This window comes from Megalops cyprinoides, chromosome 9, assembly GCF_013368585.1.
Source record: "Megalops cyprinoides isolate fMegCyp1 chromosome 9, fMegCyp1.pri, whole genome shotgun sequence".
In the NCBI taxonomy this organism is placed as follows: domain Eukaryota; kingdom Metazoa; phylum Chordata; class Actinopteri; order Elopiformes; family Megalopidae; genus Megalops; species Megalops cyprinoides.
Window position 1 is genome coordinate 6,983,526 of NC_050591.1, and position 24,006 is coordinate 7,007,531.

General features: G+C 41.4%; 1 protein-coding gene across 3 annotated transcripts in view; it reads left to right on the top strand.

The window, feature by feature from the left end:
- LOC118783324 (sodium-dependent serotonin transporter-like) overlaps nucleotides 1-22,227 on the top strand; it is a 37,025-nt gene extending 14,798 nt beyond the window's left edge. For all 3 annotated transcript variants that reach the window (XM_036537130.1, XM_036537131.1, XM_036537132.1), the window contains exons 2-14: nucleotides 3,080-3,698; nucleotides 5,064-5,198; nucleotides 5,521-5,743; nucleotides 6,230-6,368; nucleotides 6,737-6,871; nucleotides 7,103-7,206; nucleotides 7,488-7,615; nucleotides 8,137-8,249; nucleotides 9,720-9,851; nucleotides 19,681-19,780; nucleotides 20,549-20,649; nucleotides 20,859-21,026; nucleotides 21,822-22,227. In XM_036537130.1, the coding sequence (XP_036393023.1) occupies nucleotides 3,329-3,698; nucleotides 5,064-5,198; nucleotides 5,521-5,743; nucleotides 6,230-6,368; nucleotides 6,737-6,871; nucleotides 7,103-7,206; nucleotides 7,488-7,615; nucleotides 8,137-8,249; nucleotides 9,720-9,851; nucleotides 19,681-19,780; nucleotides 20,549-20,649; nucleotides 20,859-21,026; nucleotides 21,822-21,899 (1,926 nt within the window). In that variant the 5' untranslated portion in view covers nucleotides 3,080-3,328 and the 3' untranslated portion in view covers nucleotides 21,900-22,227. The remainder of the gene's footprint in view (nucleotides 1-3,079; nucleotides 3,699-5,063; nucleotides 5,199-5,520; nucleotides 5,744-6,229; nucleotides 6,369-6,736; nucleotides 6,872-7,102; nucleotides 7,207-7,487; nucleotides 7,616-8,136; nucleotides 8,250-9,719; nucleotides 9,852-19,680; nucleotides 19,781-20,548; nucleotides 20,650-20,858; nucleotides 21,027-21,821) is intronic.
- Nucleotides 22,228-24,006: the final 1,779 nt, after the last annotated feature.

Here is a 24,006-nt window from a genome sequence, read left to right on the forward strand (position 1 = left end):
GAACAAACCCTCTGATGGTCCTGAAAGGCAAATTTGGACAGTGAGGCCTGAACCACTAACAAAGCATTCAAGCTTACATCTTGTGGACTTCATTTTATTCAGCTCAGGAGTGAACTGAGCATGAGCTGAGCATGAGGACAGCCGTGCACGTTTTAACAGGAGCAAGAGTCAAGAACACCTCCCCCCAGAGACTATATGTAAAACTCAACAGTTCCATACCCAGATGAGAATTCAGGAAGAGAAATCATCCAAGAAGAGAAAAAATAATATTCTTAGAGGTACAGTATAAGAATGTGTAGCAGCTTGAAATGTAGTCAGGATTTAATAGAGTGTCTGCAGGGTTCACAGAGCACTGTAATCCACTTTGTGTTTTTGCCATTTGTCTAGAGTATAGAGGTCATGTGGCATTTCCAACAATGAGGACAATTTTTTTTAGCTCCCTGACATCTGGGAAGCAACAAATGCCTGAGAGGAGTATCAAACAGAAGCAACAGGCGGCAGTAGCTGGTAGCAGGATACTGGGGCAGGGTTAGAGCAGATGAGGTCTGCATATTTGTACAAGGGAGATGATCTGGGTTGGGATGGGACAGAAAGGGGATGTGGCCAAGGGCATGTAGCTCTGCTTTACCCCCAGCAGTTGGAAGCAGTGGGTAGTTTCAGGAAATCCAGCGTAAATTCACAGTTAACAGACAGCTCATTCAAGAAACTAGCTGCACAAATTGCACAAGAAGAATGAGGAGAGACAAAACAATAAGCAAATAAATATTTTCCATACAGTAATGGCAGGCAGCCTGCTAGGGGGGAACAGGGAAGTGGAGGTTGAAGTTAGTTGAGTGCAGATGAGGAGATGTAGAACAGGTTATGACAGAGGATAACTCTTCAATTTTGTTCTGGTAAAAAGGCACCTTAGCAGATGAGAGCGCAAATGAAAAGAAAGAGAAGAGTCTGATAGATGGACTGGGCTTACTGGACCTGCATTTACATTTCTCCACTCTCAGCTGTGCATAGTTTGGCTGTGTCAGCACAAAGTGTATCAGATAGTCATGGGCAGGCTCAGAAACCAGAGGATACAGAGGGTCTAGGGAGGATGACAGAAGACAGGAGCGAGGATGTTGCAGAATCTACTGACATATGTGAGAATCACCACAGAAAAAAAATATCATGGAAGAAAACGTAGAGGGAGAGAGCTTATATAGGTTATGATGGTTTGACTGGGGACTGGACTAAAGGGACAGGGGTTTAGCAGAAACAGGAAGCACAAAGCTAATTAGAAAGAGGCAGACAGAGACACAGAGGAGAATAACTGTGACACTGGTGGTGGTGACACTGGTGGTGGGGGATGGCTGCTGTGGGCTGAGGTCAAAGGAGTGAGGGCGGGGGAGGAAGCCAGCAGCCTGGGAGTTCTCTAGTTGAATGTTGAAATCTCCCAGAAGAATGAGCAAGGTCTTATCCTCTGGGAGGATGGCCAACTCATCCCTGAGGGACCTGGTGGATAGTACAGAGCAATAATACACAACATAGTTGAATTACTCACAGCTGAAGCATAACATTCAAAATAAGAGATAGAGACATGAGATAAAGGTAGAACAGAGAATTTCCAAACAAAAGAAACAAGCCACACTGTTCCACCTCCTGACCACAGAGACTGGGTCAGGAGGTGAAAGTAGATGTAGGCAGCAGAGAGGGCAGCAGGAGCTGACAGTGTTGTCTGGGGTCATCTATGTCTCACAGAGAGTGAGGAACTGCAGGGAGAAATAGGAAGCATAAGTAGAGATGAAATTAGTTGTTCCAGATGCCTCCTGAAACATTCAGACACACACTTGAGGTTGGACTTCCACATAGACTCCCATGTCTTTGTACTGTCACCTCTTTGTACAACATGGCTGCAGCTACCACTTCTGCTTCAGCACAGGTGTGCCTAACATAAACACAAGCTACTTCTCCAACAACTGAGCGCCCAGTTGAGATGCGGAAACGGAAACTTCCAGCTAATTAACAACGAAATAGATTGAAACAGTCCACTGAAATTAACCAAAAACAAAACCAGGTGATGGCTGAAGCAGCTAATTTAGGAAGTTAGGCACTTCATATACAGTGCTAAGTAGTATGGTTAATTGCAGCACAGTTTAATGCACCTACAATGGGTCTAAAGTGCTAAAAGTGAAACTTCGCTGACTCTTGTAGAACGACTAAGTTTATGCTACCCAGATTATATGCACACTAAATTAATTTCCTTCACAGACTTTTATGCGGTCAGTTCAGACAAGAAAACAGACACTGCCAACTTATTGGCAATTAAATATGCTGTACACAGCTGTACACTGTCCTTCACTGTGCATTTTATTGTTAAATCTTGTTGCCTGTTTTTGTTTTGTTTTGTTTTTTCCAAGGATAAGGTGTTTTGCATATGTCACTGGCACTAGTCATTTTTCCTTCTTTAAAATTCAATTAAATCTCTTGAATACAGCAGCTGAGTAAATGAGAAAATAAACTAAATGAATGTGAAAAAACAATTCTGGCTTGGTCCTGTTTAGTGAGGTACATTTTGTGTTTAGCAGTTTTAACATTACAATGCCTTATTTGAAGTTTGCTGAAATATAAGATTGTATAGAAAGTTGATATGTTGCTTTTCATGTACAATATGCAGCTTCCCTCTTGGAGTCTTTATTTCTTCTTCCTAATTATATATTCCAAATATATACACACGAAGTACATTACAGATATACATAATAGAACGTGGAGAATAGCAGGACCAAATCATGGCCTTTCATGTTTAGTGACAAGGAAAGGAGACTGTGCACATATTCAAGGGGCAAAACAACTTCTGCTCCTCTTATATACTTATTGAAGGAAACAAACACATTAATATAAGGGTGACAACATAACCAACTGAACAAAACCCCACTATAGGAAAAATTTCTCTTCACAACCCAGTTGTTCTCTCATCGAAAATTTGTAATTTTGGTCACTAAACAAAAACTGTAAGCCAAATTGTTAGGGACAGGGACAGTAAAAAATGATTCTGACTTCAGTATGAATGCTATGGAGTGACCCCTGAAATATCCCTGTGTGTCTGCAGCCTGGCACAGATAATCGACCCACCTGAGCACAGCAGAGGAAGTGGAGGAGCTCACTGTCACAACAGCCCCTTCACTCCAGAGGGGAGGAACAGTCTATTTTGTCCCAGGAAGTCCGACACAGTCTGGTCCCCTTTGTCTCTCTGCCCTTTCTCCATTTCTCCTTGTCCCCTGATGGGCGCCACAGTAACCAGCATCACCAGAGTAGTACCATCATTGCTATCGTCAAACCCCTAACAACCGCTGCCACTATGGAGATGAAACAGCCAATGGTGAGTGTGAGAGAGACTGAGGGAGAAAAGGACAGAGAAGTGTCACAAGAGAATAGCCGGCTTGTAGTGGGCGGTATATTGGCCGATGGCATAGAAGAGAGGGGACAGAAAGTGAGTTGTGCATCGGGGCAAGTCTCGAACGGTTACCCAGCTACTTCGCCCCAGAGTCCTGGGGAGGGTGGGGTTGGTGGTGGAGTTCCCATGACACTGGTGGTCCAGCAGACAAGTCTGGAGCAGCCCAGGGAGACTTGGAGTAAGAAGATGGACTTCCTGCTGTCTGTGATTGGATACGCTGTGGACCTGGGCAATGTGTGGCGCTTTCCCTACATCTGCTACCAGAATGGAGGAGGTGAGGCAAGGAGGGGGAGGGGTTAGGACAAATGAGAACTGAGAGTTAGAAAGGATTGGGAATCATGGAGAGAGTGGTGAAAGAGGTCATTTTCATGCACAAATCATATCTTTTTTTTCCAAAATGGCAAATTGTAAAGACATTGTAAAGACATCCATGGTAATGTCTGGAGAATAAAGGTAATAGACAAACTCCTGCAACTCATTCAATAAGGTTTACAATCAGAATGACCACAGAATTGGACAGGTACAGAATGTGCCAGCACAACATAAAAATATAGGTTGTATAGTCTCACTTTAATTAAAACCCAAATTACCAACTGTCCTATGTGTATTTTGTTTTTGAGAAAGTACACACTGTTTACACTTTGCCTTTGTACATTACACTGTGCATTTCTCATTCCTTCTGCAAATATGTTTTTAGATTTCATTACGTTTCTGATAATAAAATCTTTGCAATTTCCTGTTGCTGGTGTGAAGGGAGCGAGGGAGATGGAGGGGGGGAGGGGGGCACATGTGCTAGAACAAACACTATTAGCTTTGACTTTTATGAGTGTCATTTCAGTCTCTTGTTTATTGCTTAATAACCTGTCTGATGGATCCTCAACTGTTATCTGTGCTTTAATGTCAATGACACACAAATACATTTCTAATCAAAGCAGGGAAGCTTCTTCTTTTCAATACTGTACCAGCATTTAGCTTGTACTCCAACTATGTTATTCATTTTAACATTCTACACTTTGTCTTCATTTTTTCAGAATGTCTGACAATATTTGATTCATTCAAGGAAAAGAGTTTACTGAAGTGGATTTTTAGTCTGCACACTGACTTAGAAAGAATTAACTGATCTAGAAAACCACTTATCATAGGCATCATTTACGCTGGGGACGCTGGGGATGCTGGGGACATGTCCCCACCACTTTTTGTCGTAGTCCATTTCGTCCCCACCACTTTTTGAAAGCCTGAACACGTCGAACCCGTCGTTGTCCCCAGCACTTTTCAAAACAAACTGACCCCCATGCCACTTATACACTGTAAAACATTCACTGAGAGTTAATAAAAGTAGGCAAAGGTCTAGGAGTGTCAGGATGAAAAGTTCAGTCAGTGTACAAGCCAATATATACTCTGTAGTGGTGTTTCCAAGCCTTTGTGAAAATTCATGTACCAGTGGTCCATGTGGAATTTTCCATGTGTGAGTATGTGTGAACATTTACTCATTGAAACCTCTAAAGCCATACAAGGAATTCTCCACAATGTTACTCACAATATCAGGTGGAAATAACGTAAATGTGTTTTCGAGGCAAACTTTCCCTCTTAAGTGCTGCTCCTCTGTCTGCCCATCCTCTGTTCTAAACCTGTCCCCTAGGTGCATTTCTCTTGCCCTACCTGTTGATGGCAGTGTTTGGTGGGGTGCCACTATTCTACATGGAGTTGGCTCTGGGGCAATACCATCGCAATGGCTGCATTTCCATCTGGTCGCACATTTGCCCCATCTTTAAAGGTAAACCATAGAGGGGCCAATAGAGTGGGGTGACAAAATAGCCTGTGCCGCTAGTAAGGTATTGAAAGGAACATAACAGTAATTAGCCGAGTGGCTGATAAGCCTTCATCCCAGCAGAAAAAAACTACCCTAAAAGTTGAAAGAATCTCCAACCCTTTCAAATATTCTTCACAATGTTCAGCTACTTGAATTCTTAGAGCTTAGAGTTTTGAACAGTCCATATAATGCCATCCTCATCAAGCCTGAAGTGATGAGACATAATTGCTAGCAGTGAGACATAATTGCTAGCAGGACATCATCTTAAACATTCTCTCCATTATAGGCATTGGCTTTGCCATTTGCATCATAGCTCTGTACATTGCCTTCTACTACAACACTATCATGGCCTGGGCATTGTACTACCTCCTGTCCTCCTTCGAACCCATGTTGCCCTGGACCACCTGCCACAACAGCTGGAACACAGTCAACTGCACCCGCTACATGTCCACTGACCTCAACGTGTCCTGGACTAACACTTCCATCTCACCCGCAGAGGAGTTCTACACGTAAGTGCATATGAGTGTGAACACAGAGGATAGAATGAAGGAGCAATGAAGGAGAGTGGGTCAAAGGTGTGGTGTGGGGATTCCCTTCCTCCCTCACCTGCATGTACTATAGGCAAGGGAGGGAGGGAAGTTTCACTTGGAAACTTGGATCACATGACAGGACCATGTTTTCCTTGTGTCTTTACACTTATTGCCAACATGATATATAGTTGTAAGGTTCAGTCTTTTTGAAAGTTGATGGGCTGACATTGTAATCCTTGTCTCACTCAAGGATTATACTGACAATCTGTACTCACTCTCTCTTTTCATCATGAGCTAAAAACCAATGGCTTAGTTCCACTGAAGTGTTCAGTTAATAATAGACTTCATAAATCTCTTCCACTACCTTTATTCCTCTACCCCATACCCACGCCTCCCCTCCTACTAACTGACTGCTCAGTCGTCCTTTCTTGCTGTTTATCTTATTCAATGCGCCCCATCCCCCAGACGACAGGTACTGCAGGTGCACTTATCTCCAGGGCTGCACCAGCTGGGGGCCGTCAGCTGGCAGCTGGCCCTGTGCCTGCTCTTCATTTTCACCGTGGTCTACTTCAGCATCTGGAAAGGAGTCAAGACATCTGGCAAGGTGAGCATGGGAGCGGTGAAGAAGGAGGTGCAGAGAAGCTGCATCTGTACCGTAGTATACTGTACAGTAGTATACTGGATGGCAGTATAGCATTGTGGTAAGGAGCAAGGCTTGAAACCAAAAGGTTGCTGGTTCAATTCCCCACTTGAGCACTGCTACTGGATCCTTGGTAAAGGTAGTTAAGTAAAATAGTAAATGTCCAGCTGTATAAATGTAAAGATGTAATAAATGTAAAAAATGTAACATATGTAAGGTGCTCTGAATAAGACTGCTTGCTAATTGACAATAATTTGTGCATGGGAATGCATCTAAAGCTGCTTACTGTTCATCCTTATTGCCTGCCTGGGTTCTGCATTCTCTTCCCTCAGGTGGTGTGGGTGACAGCTACCTTTCCCTACCTGGTCCTTCTGGTGCTGCTGGTTCGAGGTGCCACTTTACCTGGTGCCTGGAGGGGTGTGGTCTTCTATTTGAAGCCGGATTGGAAAAAACTACTCAGCACCACGGTGAGAAGGGATGGCTCTCAAAACAGAACTAAATTTTATTAAGAGGCAGGAACAAAGCTTCCAAGCCTATTATGTCTTCTGACCTGTCCTCCCTCCCTTCTTTTAAGCATCCTCCTCTTGTTCCTCAGCTTTTGAGATCCACGTTGGCCATCTACTTCCCACTCTGCCACTCTCTCTACTTCCTTGTCTGACGCTTCTCTGCTTTCCTCTGTTTCACTTTCTTTCCCACAGGTATGGATCGATGCAGCCGCACAGATCTTCTTCTCTCTGGGGCCTGGCTTTGGTGTGCTCCTGGCCTTTGCGAGTTACAACCCTTTCCACAACAACTGCTACAAGTGAGAGAGGACAGCCCAAATGTTGTCCAAATGTTGTGGTTTTTAACCTGTGCTCTCTATACCATGAAGTCTGTCTATAGAGCTTTGGCATGTTTAAAGGAGGAATATAAAATCCAAACCTGACTTTCAATTTCAAACTGGGGTTGTGAAATCAATTCCAAGTTCAATTTTTACAAATGTATGAAAGAAAGAAGTATGTCTACAGGTCTTGTGGTGATTGTGTAATCAGGTGTTTTTTCTCAGTTTATTTCCTCACCCCTCTTTCTCCTTCTTATTCTCAGGGATGCTTTGTTGACCAGCTCTGTTAACTGCCTGACCAGTTTCCTGTCTGGGTTCGTGATCTTCACAGTGCTGGGCTACATGGCAGAAATGCGTCAGCTAGGTGTGGAGGCAGTGGCTAAAGATGCAGGTGAGGAGCACATCAATCAGCAAATCTGTATAACAACTGAATTAAATATTCAGTGCTCACATCTGCTCACATTTCTTCCAAATTTAACTGACAGTTTAACAATTGGAACAGCACCAAACTTTATGGGGATCTGGACTCACAGGTGGGGGTTGTGCCAAAAAGTTTGGAGTTTATTGAACGTGGTTGAAGTTTCTCTCCATCTTCTTTGGGAAATTATGTCCACCATTGACTGGCCAAGACCTGGAGTAAAGCAGGTGCTTGTGCTGATCAGTTTTGGATTTGCGTTACACAGATATGGATTAAAACAGGTCCATTGTGCTGATGGACATTGTTGGACTTGATCTATGTCTAGGACACCTTGTTTGACTGGCTATCAATGTGGTGCTATCTCATATTAGCAACAACTGTACACAAGCAATTATTCAACTCTTTATTTCTATCCAAATCTATAGACAGCCTTTCTTATTCACAGATGTGTAGACTGAATTTCCCTTCCACTATCTTTCCCCTTTTCTCTGCAGGCCCAAGTCTGCTGTTCATCATCTATGCTGAAGCCATTGCCAACATGCCTGCTGCTACCTTTTTTGCCATCATCTTCTTCCTCATGATCATCATGCTTGGGCTGGACAGCACGGTCAGTCTCTCTACACATGGTCCTGGGTCCAAACATGCTAGTTTTGTTTCAATCAGAAACCATCAAACAGCTAAAAGCAAGCTGTTCAAATTGTGCAAATGCACCCATCTTCAATGCAAAACAAATGTTGTTGGTTTACATTATTTTGTGAGCTCAACTTTTAAAACTTGATTAATGGTCCCTGTATCACGCATCCAATTATCACTGATCATGGCACTGAGCAATCCAAACAGCCAACAATGATACAAGATATAAAAACATCAATAGATCACAGGGAGGGTGGAATTAAAATTAAATTCTGAATCAGGCGGTGAAGGTGATGACTTTACTGCCTAATTTAAAGGTGATGTCAGTGGTGCAGCAGTGCAGCATAGTGATATGGAGAAGGGCTTGTAACCAAAAGGTTGCTGGTTTGATTCCCTGCTAGGGAAGTTGTACGCTTGGGCAAGGTACTTAACCTACAATGGGCTCAGTAGCAGTAGCAAATCCAGTTGTATAAATTGATAAAATTGTAAGTTGCTCTGAATAAGTGGTCTGCCAAATGACAATGATGTAAAGTAATGACTTTGCTGTGCACCCTACAGTTTGAGCTAAGGCAGTGTAGACTAAGGCAGTTGGTGGTGTGGCCTGGTGCTGTGAGTTATACCAGAAACAGGGGAGTGCTGCCTGATGCTAATACTCCAGTTCTCCACTTATGTATTTGCCAATGGGTGTGTTTTTTCCCAATCTTCAACTTCTAAACTACCTCTTTGGACTGTCTGTTTCAGTCTGTGACATTCCCAGTTTACTTTTCAGCTTAATAAAGCTTGTGTTTACTACCACTTCCTTGGGTACACTAGTTTTGTGTATCAGCTCAGACTGCACTGTTCAGAATTGCAAACAGAAACCATTATATTAATTCATCGTTATCCTTTATGTTGTTGGTCCTGTCTGAGTTATTGACATGGCTTCATCGCCAGCCCTTTATTATAGCCATGTCTGGTCTTACAGCTAGCAGCTGGACTAACAGTCTGCATATTAGACTATGTTAATGACGCTATCACTGTTTCTATGTCCTTCTTGGCTCAAGTGAATGGACTGATTAAACTTTAACAAACTTTATTGATATTCATGCACATATGTAACTGTGTGTTTCCAGCATCATTGAAAATTTCCTAAAATGACTGCTTTTCCTCTCCCCTTTTTACCACTATTAACTTTCATCCTGGATCATTTTATTTTCTTTAGTTTTGTTCTGTCATCTATTCTCATCTCAATGTAATCACCTCTTCAAAATAATTTATTTATATGAATTTATTTATATTTTCTGCCTATATACTGACAAATCAAAAACTCAACACAATTTTACAAAAAACACTTAGAGTCTTAGATTAAAAGCTGTGAAATCTAATAATACGGTGAATGCTGATCATCATGGCTATAATTTCACTGCAAAGAGTAATTAACAGGAAAGTTCTCTCTCTCTGTCAGTTTGCAGGTCTGGAGGGGGTGATCACTGCTATGCTGGATGAGTTCCCCCATGTCTTGGCAAAGAGGAGGGAGTGGTTTGTTCTGGGGCTTGTGTGTGTCTGCTACCTTGGAGCCCTCTCCACCCTGACATATGTGAGTTTCTCCCATGCTGTGCTGTTGTACAATAACTGCCTCATCAAATCCCACTGGTATATCAAAATCTATGAAAATTTGATGTTACTCATTATTGGTGGGCATAATGTCAATAATTCAATATGATTTTGATACTGAATGATACTGAAAACTAGTAAAGCATTACTATACTGTTAAAATATCTGCTCTCACTCTGTAATGCACAGTGGCAATATGAAGGTTTTAATGGCTTAAAAGACTAACTTTGCCCATGATTTTTGGGCTTAACCAATTTTAAAGCAGAAATCGAGGTTTGACCTATTCAAGATTTTTGGCAAAGTTTTTAACTAGGCCAAAATCTACAGCATGAAGCATACCTCTTTTTGTCCATTCATTAATGTGACATTATTGTTGTCAGCCAGGGAGGCATGCATATGTCTCAAAATTTTTGATGTTTAAATATCCATGAATGAAACCACTTAAGTTAGCATTCCAATAAACAATACACACAGAAACTCATATATTGTTTGTGCCATAAAACACGGCATTTGCATAAACTTTTAGTATTTTTAAGAATGAAGAATCAATTAGTCTGTATACTGATTTATTACTATTGTTTACTGATATGTATTGTTATTGGACTTCTGCTGTTCCTTATTTACATGAATGACCTTGATAAGGCCCAAGGATAAAAGTAGTTAAGTTAGCCAATAACACCTACCTTGGTGCTTGAGCAAGCAGTTTGAAAGCTGCTAAAGCAGTTCAAATAGAATTCAAATAGAATCCAAAATTGGGCAGACTCTTGGGATATGTACAGTTATTTTATGGGTGCTATCAAATTGGAGTATTAGGTAAAGAGAAAGATTTGGTGTTATAGTTGACCCACATCTAGCTAGACCAAGATGTACTGAAAAAGGTAATAGAATGTAGGAATATATACACTATATGGACAAAAGTATTTGGCCACACCTGTTTTTAAGGTTTTGGGTTTGGGCTAGGCCCCTTCATCTTAATGCTTCAGCATACCAAGACATTTTGCACAATGCTATGCCTCCAACTTTGTGGCAACAGTTTGGGGAAGGCCCTTTTCTATTCCAACATGGCTGTGCCCCAGTGCACAAAGCAAGGAGTATAAAACATGGTTTGATGAGTTTGGTGTGGAGGAACTTGATTGGCCCGCACAGAGCCCTGACCTCAACCCCATCGAGCAGCTTTGGGATGAACTGGAACGGAGATTGCAAGCCAGGCCTTCTCATCCAACATCAGTGCCTGACCTCATAAATGCTCTGCAGAATGAATGGGCACAAATTCCCGCAGCAACACTCCAAAATCTTGTGGAAAGCCTTCCAAGAAGAGCGGAAGCTGTTATAGCTGCAAAAGGGGGACCAACTCCATATTAAAGTATATGTATTTGAATACAATGTCATTACAATGTAATGGTCAGGCATCCGAATACTTTTATCCATATAGTGTAGCAAAAAGCATTTTTATTACAGACCAAGAGGTTATACAATGTCTTTGTCAAACCAACACACAGAGCAGTGTGCAGTTTGTGGTGCCATGCCATTATTAACTAGTTAGCTAATATGCAAACTTTTTCCAATTCATTAGCCTTGTGATGAATCCTCCAACGAAATGGAACTTTGTTTGGAATGTCCAGATGAACATCTTGATATTTATCATTTTCTGGCTACCTCATCAAATTTCCAAGTTGTAAATGATACATAAACAGGCGCATATATGAATGTACAGCACTGATGCCTGAGTGCTGAAATATGGCCCTAGTTTGGGTTGCATCATATTAATATCTAGCTTTAAAATGATGCAGTCATTTCAGATGTGATAAGAGAGAGCTAGAATCCCGTATGGATATTAATTAACAAGATCCATCATAGCTGCACCTGGAGTAGGTACAAAAATAGTTTTTATGCTTGTGAGGTTTAATATATACATAAATGTAAAAGATCTCATAAAATACTGCGCTTATTTCATAGCTGTCCAAGTCCTAAGAAAAGTGATTTTATATGGTGTTCAAAAAAACATACAAAGTCCTCCATATTTACCCCTGTTTAAAACAGGACCAAATACAATTACAAAGAAAATTGTGCATGTATCAAATGTTACACCTTAATCTCCCTCAAATTTCACAGCACAAAAAACTGGATAAATCCAGTCTCTCATTATATTATGTATTTACGTGGCTTAACTATGAAGATGGTTAATGTTGGAGAGCTCTCTTGAGAATGCAAATGTTCACTGACATCCAGAAGTTGGAATATGGCCAAGGAATTCACAAAATGTCTATTACTTTCGTCTATTACTTTCTGCTGTAGAGTCCACTGTTAAGAAATTTAACGCTACTGGTACCTTGGCAACACTGGCGGGAAGAGGATGCCTGTTTTGCGCAAGGAAAACTTACAAATAATGAATTTTAATACAGAAACACTTCTTATGAGGTTCACCACTCATGAAGGGAGAAGGTGTGGTGGGAGGTGTGACCAGTCCTCCAGGCAAGAGTCTTCTAGGTCCTTCAGATTTTTTGGTTTTCATTGGTGAATGGCTTTTTTGATGTTAAACCTCAAATATGTGATTGGATTGAGGTGTGGAGATTAATCATGTCTTTGTAGAACTGGATGAATCCTTTGGGTCTCTGTCATGCTTTAATGTGCATTGTTGGCCAAGGTTGAGCTCGTTGGCAGATGGAACCAGGTTTTTGGCCAAACTGCCTTGGTCCAAGTTGGAGCTCATAAGTTCCACCTTAATAAGGGCTTACAGTATAATTGCAGAACAACTGCAAAGCATAACACAACAACCCAACATTATATTTCATTGTGGGCATGGTTATTTCTCAACATCAGCTGCACCATTTTAAACCACACAACAGTAAAGTGTCTGTGACAAATTCTATTTTCATTTCATCTAACAGTAAGACATGCTTCCAATGGTAATTCATATGTCTGGAAAATTCAGGTTCCTTGCTTTTGTTGCTTCTTCATCTATTCTATCCATGGATTCCACTGTCATACAGATGATACCAAAAGGTGCTTTTGACACTTTGTATCTGGAGGATGCCAGTTAATCCTATTGCCTTTGGATGTACAAATGGAATTTCTTTTGCATGTTTCTTCTATTTACACCCCATGGAGTCTGGAAACGGCTGAAACAAAGGGCTCTATATATAGTTCCAGAAACTTCCATTGAGCAGAATGTCACATAGATCTTCCTTGGATTTGATGTAGATGAGGTGTGAAGGGGGGTGATTATCAAGTTTTTTTGAAAGAAATTCATTATTTGTAATGTGAAAATGAGACATGATCTCCCCACATCGGGAATATGATAATGATATAAAGAGAGAAAGAGCGACACTTCAACAATACTGCTGCACATTAGGGCGTTCCTTCAACGCCACAACTTAGTACACAGATCAGTGTCTCTGTGTGGTTGTTTCTTAACTGTAAAGACAAAAGAAGGCCAATGTGTGATGTCTTGTTGGAATCCTCTCTCTCTTCCTGTGGGCTAATGAATCAGTGACAAAGTGACCATACAGGCACAGCCAGTTGCTGCAGGGTGATCTGCGAGGGTCAGGTTCAGTCAGAAAGCTATGCCCAGCTCCAAGGGCAATCCTCCTTGGAGATGCAGACAGTGAGAGCAGAGAGTGAGGGAATCCACTTTGGTTGCTGGGGCTCAGCCTGAATTTTCTGCCAGCCCTATTTTAGGCCACTGTCTGCGGCTAAGGGAAAAGGTCACAGTTGTGTGATGAGGCAGCTGCTCCCTGCTGCAGCTGTCTTCAGCACCGGAACAGCTCCTGCCTACACCAATCCCCTCCCCATTGCAAGTAGCTGCGCAGTTCCTTGTCCACACAGTATAGCACACCTGTAGCAAGAAGGATGGCTTTTCTCAGCTGCACACACTCACAATCTGTCATAGTGAATAATACTTTGGTCTCTGTAATACTACTAAGACTTAAATCTAAAATTAGTTACGCAGTACATGTACATGTAATTCTACTGGGTTAACTCATGTTTTGGTCACCTTTTAATCAAGGGTGCAAATAAATATGGAGGCCAATGTATGTATAAAGATCTTTTTTTAAATGAGGTCAAAGTAGCTTAAGTAAATGCCCTTATATAGGTAGCAAGGTATATCAGGTTAGTGTGGTCGTGACATCAACAAAAAACAATGATCAATCATGTTTAGTTAAACACAGGAGAACTCCAACCATCACTGATCTTTGCATAAGAATCAAAGAAGAATAAGAACTAGCAATTACAATGAAATATCAACCTCCAATTCACCCGGCAATTGCTGGCTTCTGAGGTCTCCTCAAATGTCACATTTGTGTTAGTAAAATTCTTCCCAACAGGGCTTTTTGTATATGATTTTTAACATTCAAATAAACTACTATGAGTACTACTATTAATTGGTAGAAAACATTGATAAGCTCAGCAAACCCTTTGCAAGCAATAATGACTGTTTTCTGTGTTGCCTGGTGCTCAGTGGCAAGCAAGGTCATCCCACATTCTTCCTAGCTATTCAATGAAAATACAACTGGTAAAGAAATGGTTGTTTCCTCATAAAGCTTAAATGGAAACAAACAAGAATCTAAAGCTATCTAGCCAGCTGTGCTATTCCACCAGGTTGCAACTGCAGTTAACTAACCAGCATACAACACCCTCGTAATTATCTTACATATGCATAGCTAAATGTGTGGTTACACTGAACATGCATAACCTGCAATCAAGTCGTGTTGCATGGCGTAGACACAATGAGTTTCCTGCCCATACAGAACACTGTGATTTGCTTACAATGTTCCACACACGGTAAAATATAAAATTCCACATAGAACCTTTCATTCTGATTTTAACCTGCTAGTGATAATAATTGTAAAATAATTACTCTTAAGGTTTTTTATTGATCATTTTACTGAATTTTATTGATATTTCGCTGCAGTGAAGTGTGCACTATTTGGAGGATAGACACTACTCCACTGAGCAACCTCAGCAGCCTGCATGTGCCCAATGAATCACAGGGTGTCTTGAGTAGATTGCCAGTTATCCTCTTTAACCGCAAAAGGGTCATTATAGACAGCTTTCTTACTGAAAGAGCAAGCTAGCTTCATTAGTGAGCTGTGAAATATCTTTCCTGAAGTTGTTAAGAATCCAGTAGATGCAAGATAATGTGAATAACCACCTCTTTACGTTAATATTACGAATCAGACGTTAGCTGCATATGGGGGGTATTGGCTTCTTTCTTTTTGGCATTGTTAGCTAGTATGGAGAATTTCTTAAATTTCTTCTTAGATTGTCAGGTTGTGATTGACCAAAAATATGGTAACTGTACTTTCAAATTCTGATCAAGAATGCTGACTTCAGGATTTGCATTTTCAATGTATGTCATTCTGAGGTTTTAAGGTCTACAGTCACACTGGCTCCAGCACAGATTGGAATCCCCCTCACAAAAGCAACAGAAGATCTGAATGTTCTCAGTTTTCTGTTGCCTCTGTTTTCATGTACTGCCTGCGAGCATATCAATCTCCTCTATGCTGCTGATTTAGAACATGAGGAGACAACGTGTTTGAACGTCACCATTTTGGTCCAAATATAAAGCATTCCCCCTTTTCAAAGACTTGAAAATTGTATTTAACAAAGCAAAAAATAACTTCAATGAAGAAAAAATATTTCTCCACAGGCGTGTAAAGCAAGCTGTGTGTCATCCTCTGCTAAACTACTTGCCTGTGGCTAATGGCCGTTTTGGGATGGCAGGCATTCCATCCTCCAAGTTATGATGCGCATAGACAGCAAACATTAAGGTCTTTGCAATCTAACCTCATTTGATCATATTGGATTTGAATGTAATTTCATTCAGTCACACAATAAATGGCCAAACTTAAACCTCTTTCTTCCTCCCCATCTTGTTTTTCCTGTCACGTTATGTCATCAGTAATGCTCCAGGCCCTAAAGAATGCTTCGTACCATTGATTTCTTCCTGTATTTAACTCAGAGCCACATCTGTTCATTATCACCAAGTAGTGCCAGCAGTGAGTCAGATGGTGCATGCAGCCATGAAAGATTACCGACTTTTGATTGATAAACTAGCGTGCCTGGCCTCTTTATCTCTTGGGATATGGCATGTGCAGTTAGGACGAGGTAAGAGGTAATCTCCTGACAATGCTGTTCCATTTGTAGGATGTTAGTATCCAGTATGACTGTGTCCACGTGACCCGGAAGTCTAAATCAGTAACGTGTCGATGGTGATGGCATGTTCAACCCAAGCAACAACGAGTATAGTCTTTGGACAAGGTGATGTCGCAGGTTACAGCTTGTAACAGGGTATTTCCATCTTGTTATGAGGCACAGTCTTCCAGGACATGTTATTGTCTGGTACAGTGGCAGACCAGGTTCCCAGTTCCAGTGTTTAAGCTCATCAGCTTCCCTGGAAACCCACCACTCACCACAACATGGTACTCCTCAGTCATATTGCAGGACGATGCAGTGAATGTACTGAATACTGGATGTGCTGAATGAAAATCAGGATAACAAGTTTGCTAATCAAGTATGTTTGTCAGTGCCATTTCATGTCTGATGGATAAAGTGCAAGTGTTAATATGTTTAATTGTTAAACATTAATATGTTTAAAAGAGCCATCAACAAGACAGTGACAACATGAAATGAGCTCTCTTGTAAGTTAAGAGGCTTCACAAATGACAGTTTGCCAACCAGCTAACATACATCACAACATTCACAGCTCATTGCTTGCACTTGCTAACTAGCAAGATAGCTTCTTTCATTTTTCTGTCAGCTAGGTAAATCATTAACTAACTGATCTGCAGCTGTAATAGGAGTCTGTGTTGTTACTGATGTCATGTGACATCATATAATACCTTACTGTTTTGATAAATATGTCAGTTTTTCTTAATTCAAAGACTTTCATTCTTTATACATCACGTTGCTAACTGCCTAACTAGCTGGCAGACAGTGAATTACTCTTGCAAGCTTATTTCCGTCATAATTAACTAGCTAGATCATTAATTATCTAGCTAGTGTATACAGCTTCATATGCACTCATTTACCATTCATAAGCACCCTCTGAAAATATCATCACTGTTTTCCTGTTACAATATCTCTACTCATACACACAGTATCATTCCAATGCATAACCTATAGTACCAAAAGACATTTCCACAAAAAACTCTTTCAGCACATAAAGACATCATTACTCATGCATGCCAAGTACTTACATATTAGTCAGCAGCAAAAGTAGGCCCTCTGTAACCTTTTGTTTAAACCCTTTTGTGTCCATTGATAAGGAGCTGAGAGCTCAGTGACTTAGAGATGGCAACAACTTTTCCCATGATGAAAAAAACTGGCTTTAAAAATGGTCCAATGTGCTTGTAGCATAGGCATGTCAGCTCAAGAGGGGCAATTGTTCTGCTCTCTTACTGGGTGATGGGAAAATACAGTGTTTCAAATACACACTAATAATTTTTGTTCCCTTTTTATAAGTATGTTTTGTACAGAAAAAAGAAAAATACAGTTAAAAAGTACAAAAATCAGTTGCATCTAATATATAAACAGAACAATCAATGGTTTGACTCATGTAGAAATGGGTGACAAAGGGAAAAGTCAACCTTTCTTCCAAACTACTGTTGGTGACAGCTATGCATGTTCTACCTACCTAAAGTAGCCTGTTATAGAAGCTATGATACAGTTGTCATAAATATATTAATATATATTAAGCACCTTTTAAAGATTTAGACAGAACTTCTACTCAGATGCTGAAATTCCTTAGTGTGATATCTCTGCCATTATTATTTTTATGGGGTAAGCACAAAAATAAAGAAAAATATGGTAAGTATAAGTAGCAGTTCAAATTATGACATCAAAAAGTAGAAATTATGACATAGGTAAAGGAAGTAGTTATGAAGGAGGGAAGAAGTTGTCACAAGTTACAAATGAGCTATGTGCCAGTTTTGCTGGCAGGATATCTAAATTAAACAATGCAAGTTCAAGGAGCCAGACTGTCGCTCCCATTCCATCAAAATCAGGATCATTAATCCCAGCAACTGGGAATGTACACTATACTGCCTCAGGCAGTACAAAACTGTAAGCTATGTAAGTTGCTCTGAATGGAGTTCATTGGACCACCTTTGTTTTCAGACCTTTAATGTATTGAAACAATTTCCAGATTTAAATGTACCAGATGGGACGCCAAGTCCAAGGCAAGTAACTGAATCCAATGTGAAATCAATGGGCCCCCAATTGGCCTTAACAGACATCTCCAATTATTTATATTATACTAAGCCTGCCTTGCTAAGCACCTTGGCCTCCCATGTTCATTTTTATTTTATTACATATTTAACCAATTAAACACTATTAAAGCAATAAACCATAAACATTGATTTTTTTCCCCCAAATACCTTAATTATAGGTAAAACACTCTTCATAAGTAATAAAAATATTAAATATTCCATTTTGTTCTTTTACCTTTTTATAGTGGATGGCAGAGGTAGGGCTGTGATACCATTAAACGTACACATTGCATGCCATCCAGTTCTCCATCCAATCAGGATATGCTGTCATCACATTCTCAACACAGTCATCAGCAACTGTCTCCACCTTCTTACAATACTTTTTCTGCCATGCCCTTACTAGCCGCTGTAGAGCATGAGGACCATAATGTATTTTAGGATATGTTAGAGAAATGCAGGACTCATAGACTATTACTTTCAGCTCTGCGACCCTCGCCTTTCTTTTGGCCTCCTCCTTATACACAGTGACCTCTGTCAGCCAAGTTGAGTTTAGCCAGTTGACCAGGTCATGGGACCAATGTAACAAAATTGAAAGAGGTCCACACGTCCAAGTCAACTTAGCTAAGCCAGGGATCTAGAATATTGTCATTTGTCTCTTACTTTTGTCATAAAAGCTTGTGGTTTTCTAATAAAGTATTTGGACTAGAGTGACTATGACTATTGTCAGTTTACACACACATCATTGAAGAAGTATAGCTGTTAATGCTTTCTTTAACTTGTAAATAGCCACAATGAACAGTTGCTAACAACTAAATATGAGGATAGACCAATGGTGAGAAGCATAATTAGTAACAGGACATTTTATGACAGAGAGAATGCAGGAGAAGTAAAGAAGTAAAGAACAAATGGGCCATGTTTGGGTGTTTATTGTGTTCAATATTATAAATATTGTAGTACAAAATATGACATACATTTGTGTTGGTCCCCCTTTTGCAGCTATAACTGCTTCCACTCTTCTTGGAAGGCTTTCCACAAGATTTTGGAGTGTTTCAGTGGGAATTTGTGCCCATTCATTCTGTAGAGCATTTATGAGGTCAGGCACTGATGTTGGACGAGAAGGCCTGGCTTGCAATCTCCGTTCCAGTTCATCCCAAAGGTGGTTTATGGGCTTGAGGTCAGGGCTCTGTGCGGGCCAATCAAGTTCTTCCACGCCGAACTCATCAAACCATGTCTTTATAGTCCTTGCTTTGTGAACTGGGGCACAGTCATGTTGGAAAAGAAAAGGGCCTTCCCCAAACTGTTGCCACAAAGTTGGAAGCATAGCATTGTGCAAAATGTCTTGGTATGCTGAAGCATTAAGATTGCCCTTCACTGGAAATAAGGGGTCTAGCCCAAACCCAAACCCTGAAAAACAGGTGTGGCCAAATACTTTTGTCCATATAGTGTGTGTGTATATATATATATATTGCATCATTGCATTTTTGACAACTTTACGCTAAAGCCAGCTCTGGCCATCTTTGTTGTGTGATGGTGCACACCCAACGTGGGGATGGGGTTAAGTGTGCCTCAGTGTTTCCTGAGCACCCTCTCTTCCTCTTCCAGGGAGGTGCTTTTGTTGTGAAATTGTTCGAAGAGTATGCCACTGGCCCTGCTGTCATCACTGTGGTCTTTCTGGAGGTCATCGCAGTCTCCTGGTTCTACGGTAAAGACTGCAACTGACACTGGTCCACTGAGGCAGAGACTGCCCACTCCACAGCACGCTAGCACTGGTCCACTGAGACAGAGACTGCCCACTCCACAGCACGCTAGCACTGTTCCACTGAGACAGAGACTGCCCACTCCACAGCACGCTAGCACTGTTCCACTGAGACAGAGACTGCCCACTCCACAACACGCTAGCACAGGTCCACTGAGACAGAGACTGCCCACTCCACAGCACGCTAGCACTGTTCCACTGAGACAGAGACTGGCCACTCCACAACACGCTAGCACTGTTCCACTGAGACAGAGACTGGCCACTCCACAACACGCTAGCACTGTTCCACTGAGACAGAGACTGCCCACTCCACAACACGCTAGCACTGTTCCACTGAGACAGAGACTGCCCACTCCACAGCACGCTAGCACTGTTCCACTGAGACAGAGACTGGCCACTCCACAACATGCTAGCACTGTTCCACTGAGAATGATCACTCCCCCATTGAAGTGACGATATTTCTTCATGTCAAATGGCAGTGACCTATCACTGTGGTCCGCTTTAAGGTGACAGCTCTTTACACTGAATCTTAACTGTAATTGGAAACTCTTGATTGTAACTCCCATTCTTGTTCTCTTGCTCCTGCTGTTTGTGTATGCGTGTGTACATGCATGTGAATTTGCGTGTGTGTGTGTGTGTGTGTGCGCGTGTGTTCTGTGTGTGTGTCCATGTGTGTACGTATGTGTGCGTGTATGTGCTTGTGTGTGCGTACAGGCACGTCTCGTTTTTGCAATGACGTACAGATGATGCTGGGTTTCTCTCCGGGCTGGTTCTGGAGGGTGTGCTGGGTAGCCATCTGCCCCTGCTTCCTGCTGGTGAGGTGCAAGCCATCTTAGACACTTTGTAACACTGGGTAGGGCAAACAGCAAGATATGGGCACATAAAAGGGAAGTCTGTGGTGCATTATGTTGCTGGTAGAAAGATGATTTTCCACATTCAAAGAGAGATCAAATGAAGAGGGAGCATGGAGTCATTAGTGCATTAAACTGTTTGTAAGTCATCTTTTATATATACCTTCATCCAGTTCATCATCATCAGTTTCCTGGCTTTCCCTCCGGAGGTAAAACTGTTTGACTACCTCTATCCATCCTGGACTACCGTGCTCGGCTACTGCATCGGAGTGTCGTCCTTCATCTGCGTCCCCTCCTACATGGTCTACTACCTGCTCTCAACACCAGGGACCTTCAAACAGGTTAGACGGGGCAGAGCGATGAATTTGTTCAACCGCAGTCACCAGCAAGATTAGAGCAGAAGCAGGGAAAGGTTTCTTGGGTTTTTCTTGTATTCTTAATGCCTTTTTTGCCATCTAGTTGACAATTTTAGGAAATCGTCATTACTTTGCGTGGAGGGTGGGTTTGCGCTGTCGTGCCTCACCAAGTGAGCAGGCCCCAGGGGCTGGCTTCGTCAGTAGGCCTCAGTGACCCTGGACGAAGTCAGATACACAGAGAGATAGACACGGACAAACACAGGCGCGTTCAACAATGAGCTCAGCATGTGTTTGCTGTCACGTTTGCACCTTTAAACAACAGGCGACATAACCTGCTGCCTCTGCCCCCCTCCTGCCTCTCCCCTCTCCCTCTGCCTTTGATCATGGTGTTACCCAATACGCCGCGTGTTTACACCGTGGCCGCCGACACGGCACCGCTGAAAGGGCCCGTCACCGAGGCTTGCGGGCGCTGTTTGCCTTGCCTGCTCTGATCAGCACAAACAGAGAAGAACAAGGTCACAGTCGCACACGAGAGCACAGCAGCGCTGGGGCCTGCGACTGTGCCTGCACATCTGTCAGAGTAAAGAGGACTGGAAGCAGTTCGGTCTGCTTCAAATTAATGGCCAAACGGTGACAGATTGATGCAAGTCAAAATGCACCCCCCCCCTTCCTTTTCCTCTCTGTACAATTACCTGTTTTGCTTGTTGTCTCTTAAATAGACCCTCTCTGTCTTATGTCACCCACCGCCACTTCATTGTCCCTCCCTCCTCTTTTCCTCAGCGTCTGTTAAAGAGCATCACACCAGAAGCTGGGGGCAGTACGGGACCGCACAGAGGCATCATAACCAATGCTGTCTGACCACGAAGAGGTGGCCTTCCACTGGACATGTAGCAGATCTCCACCAAGGGGGAAATCCCCGCTGCCCCCTTCTAGATTTCTGAACTGCTCAGAGGTCTCTCCCCGTCCTTCTGCACTGAGGCACACTAAATCCAAGTCTAAATCCTATCCATTGTGTGGGGATGGAGTCAGGGTCACAGATCGCAGCCATTCTGAATTATGATTTTGTATTACACTTAACATTAATTCTGTTTTCTTAACCTGAGCAAGACTAATCAGACAACAAAATCATTTGCCCTGTGAGAGGTGAATTAGGAATTTTGAAAAACAATGCATACGTAAAACCCAAATCCATCATTTAAATATATATATATATACAAAGTACATATGTTTTTCAGAATGACATTCATTTTCACATTACTTCCTTGAGATAGACATTAGTTTTATTATCTAGTATATACATATAAATCTGCATTGTAGAGCATCAAGATGCAAGTCAATACATTTCATTTACAACTTTAAGATCAACATACAGGCATTTTTGGATTCTGATATTTTTAGATATTTTGTAATTTTGCAGATCTGTCTGAATGCAAGTAACCTGTTTCTAAATAAATGCAAACGTGATATCAATATATTATCACATCCATATGAATCCCCATTTCATTGTAACACGTATGAATCGTCATGCTGTGCGTTTTGATGAGTCTAAATTGTTGATAGAGAATGTAGGCTATGAACCGGATTTATGAAATGTTTCAGCTGAGGTTTAGTTCCTTTTTGGAGCTTCTCACTGGCTATTGTATCCTGCTGTAATTCAGTGGCCAAGCAACAGCTTGCTCAGGTTTGGGCTGGATGCTGCAGGGGTGAGCTGTGGAAGGGTTTTGGTATGTATATGTGTGCCTGTCTGCCTTCAAGGAGCATAGAATGGTTAGGGAATGTGGGGAAAGGTCTGTGTACAAAGCTCTTTAAAATAGTATGGGCTTAATTCCATCTATGAGATTGCATTTTAGGTCTATTTCAAAATAAGATGTGTATTTATTTTTAATTATTATTCTGTTCGACATTTTATATAATCTATATAATTATATTTTGTTAATCATATTTTCATGAATTGATATGCTAAAGACATTCACCTCCCTTTTTGCTTCAGTCTTGTAGCAAAATATTTTAATATTTTAATATGAATTTAGAACCATGCAGCATGAAACATATAAGTCTGGCTTTTATTATTCTTGATGACATAATGTTCATTAATGCCCCCAAGGGCTTGTGTGAAATTCAGCCCCATGCTTGATTTACTTCCAAAAAAGGTGTTTTGAGCTTTGAGTAGATGTATTGATGTAAGTGTGTATGTATGTTTCCTGATATTTGTATGTCTCTGTATCCCATTTGAATACCCATCCATTTCTTTGAGTGAAAATGTATGTGTGCATGTGTGACTGTGTGTGTGTGGCTACTGGCGTGACTGTGTGAGAAGAAAAGTGTCATGTTGACAGAGCCCCTCATATAGTTCCCTCACTGTGGTGCATGCGTACTTGTGCAAAATGTGCTATATGTAAGTCTTTGCATTGCAATCCTTGACTGTTGTCTGTTCATTACCACAATAACGTGTAAAAAAGTAAATCCCTCTCTTGTAAAGCTCAAGTATATCTATGATCTGTGTCTGTAGAAGAATGTCCTGAACAATAAACATTATAGAAGAAAGCTATATATAAATGGAGAAATAAAAAGGATATGTAATAAATTGGCTTGAGTTTTGTAGACTGGATATATTATTTGTGAAAGGGAGATCATGGGTGCATTCAACAGGCACAATATTTCACAAAGTTGCTGAGGTTTTAGGACTTAGAGGGTCTGTGTGAGATATGCTAGATTAGCCTAACTAGAGTTAGCCTAGCTTTGCTTCAATATGCCTTGTATACCTCATTTGCGCACGTCTGGTGACACATCATAAATGACCATTGTAGTTTTGCCTTTACTGTAACACAAGCACAGCACAGACAACCCTTGAGTTTCCCAATAAATTGGGATCCAGGTAGAGCTGTTCCTTCATTGTTTGCAGAAAGCCTTGCTGGACAGTGTTCAATGCAACTGTGTCTGTGTAAATGTGCTGATTGTAATAACT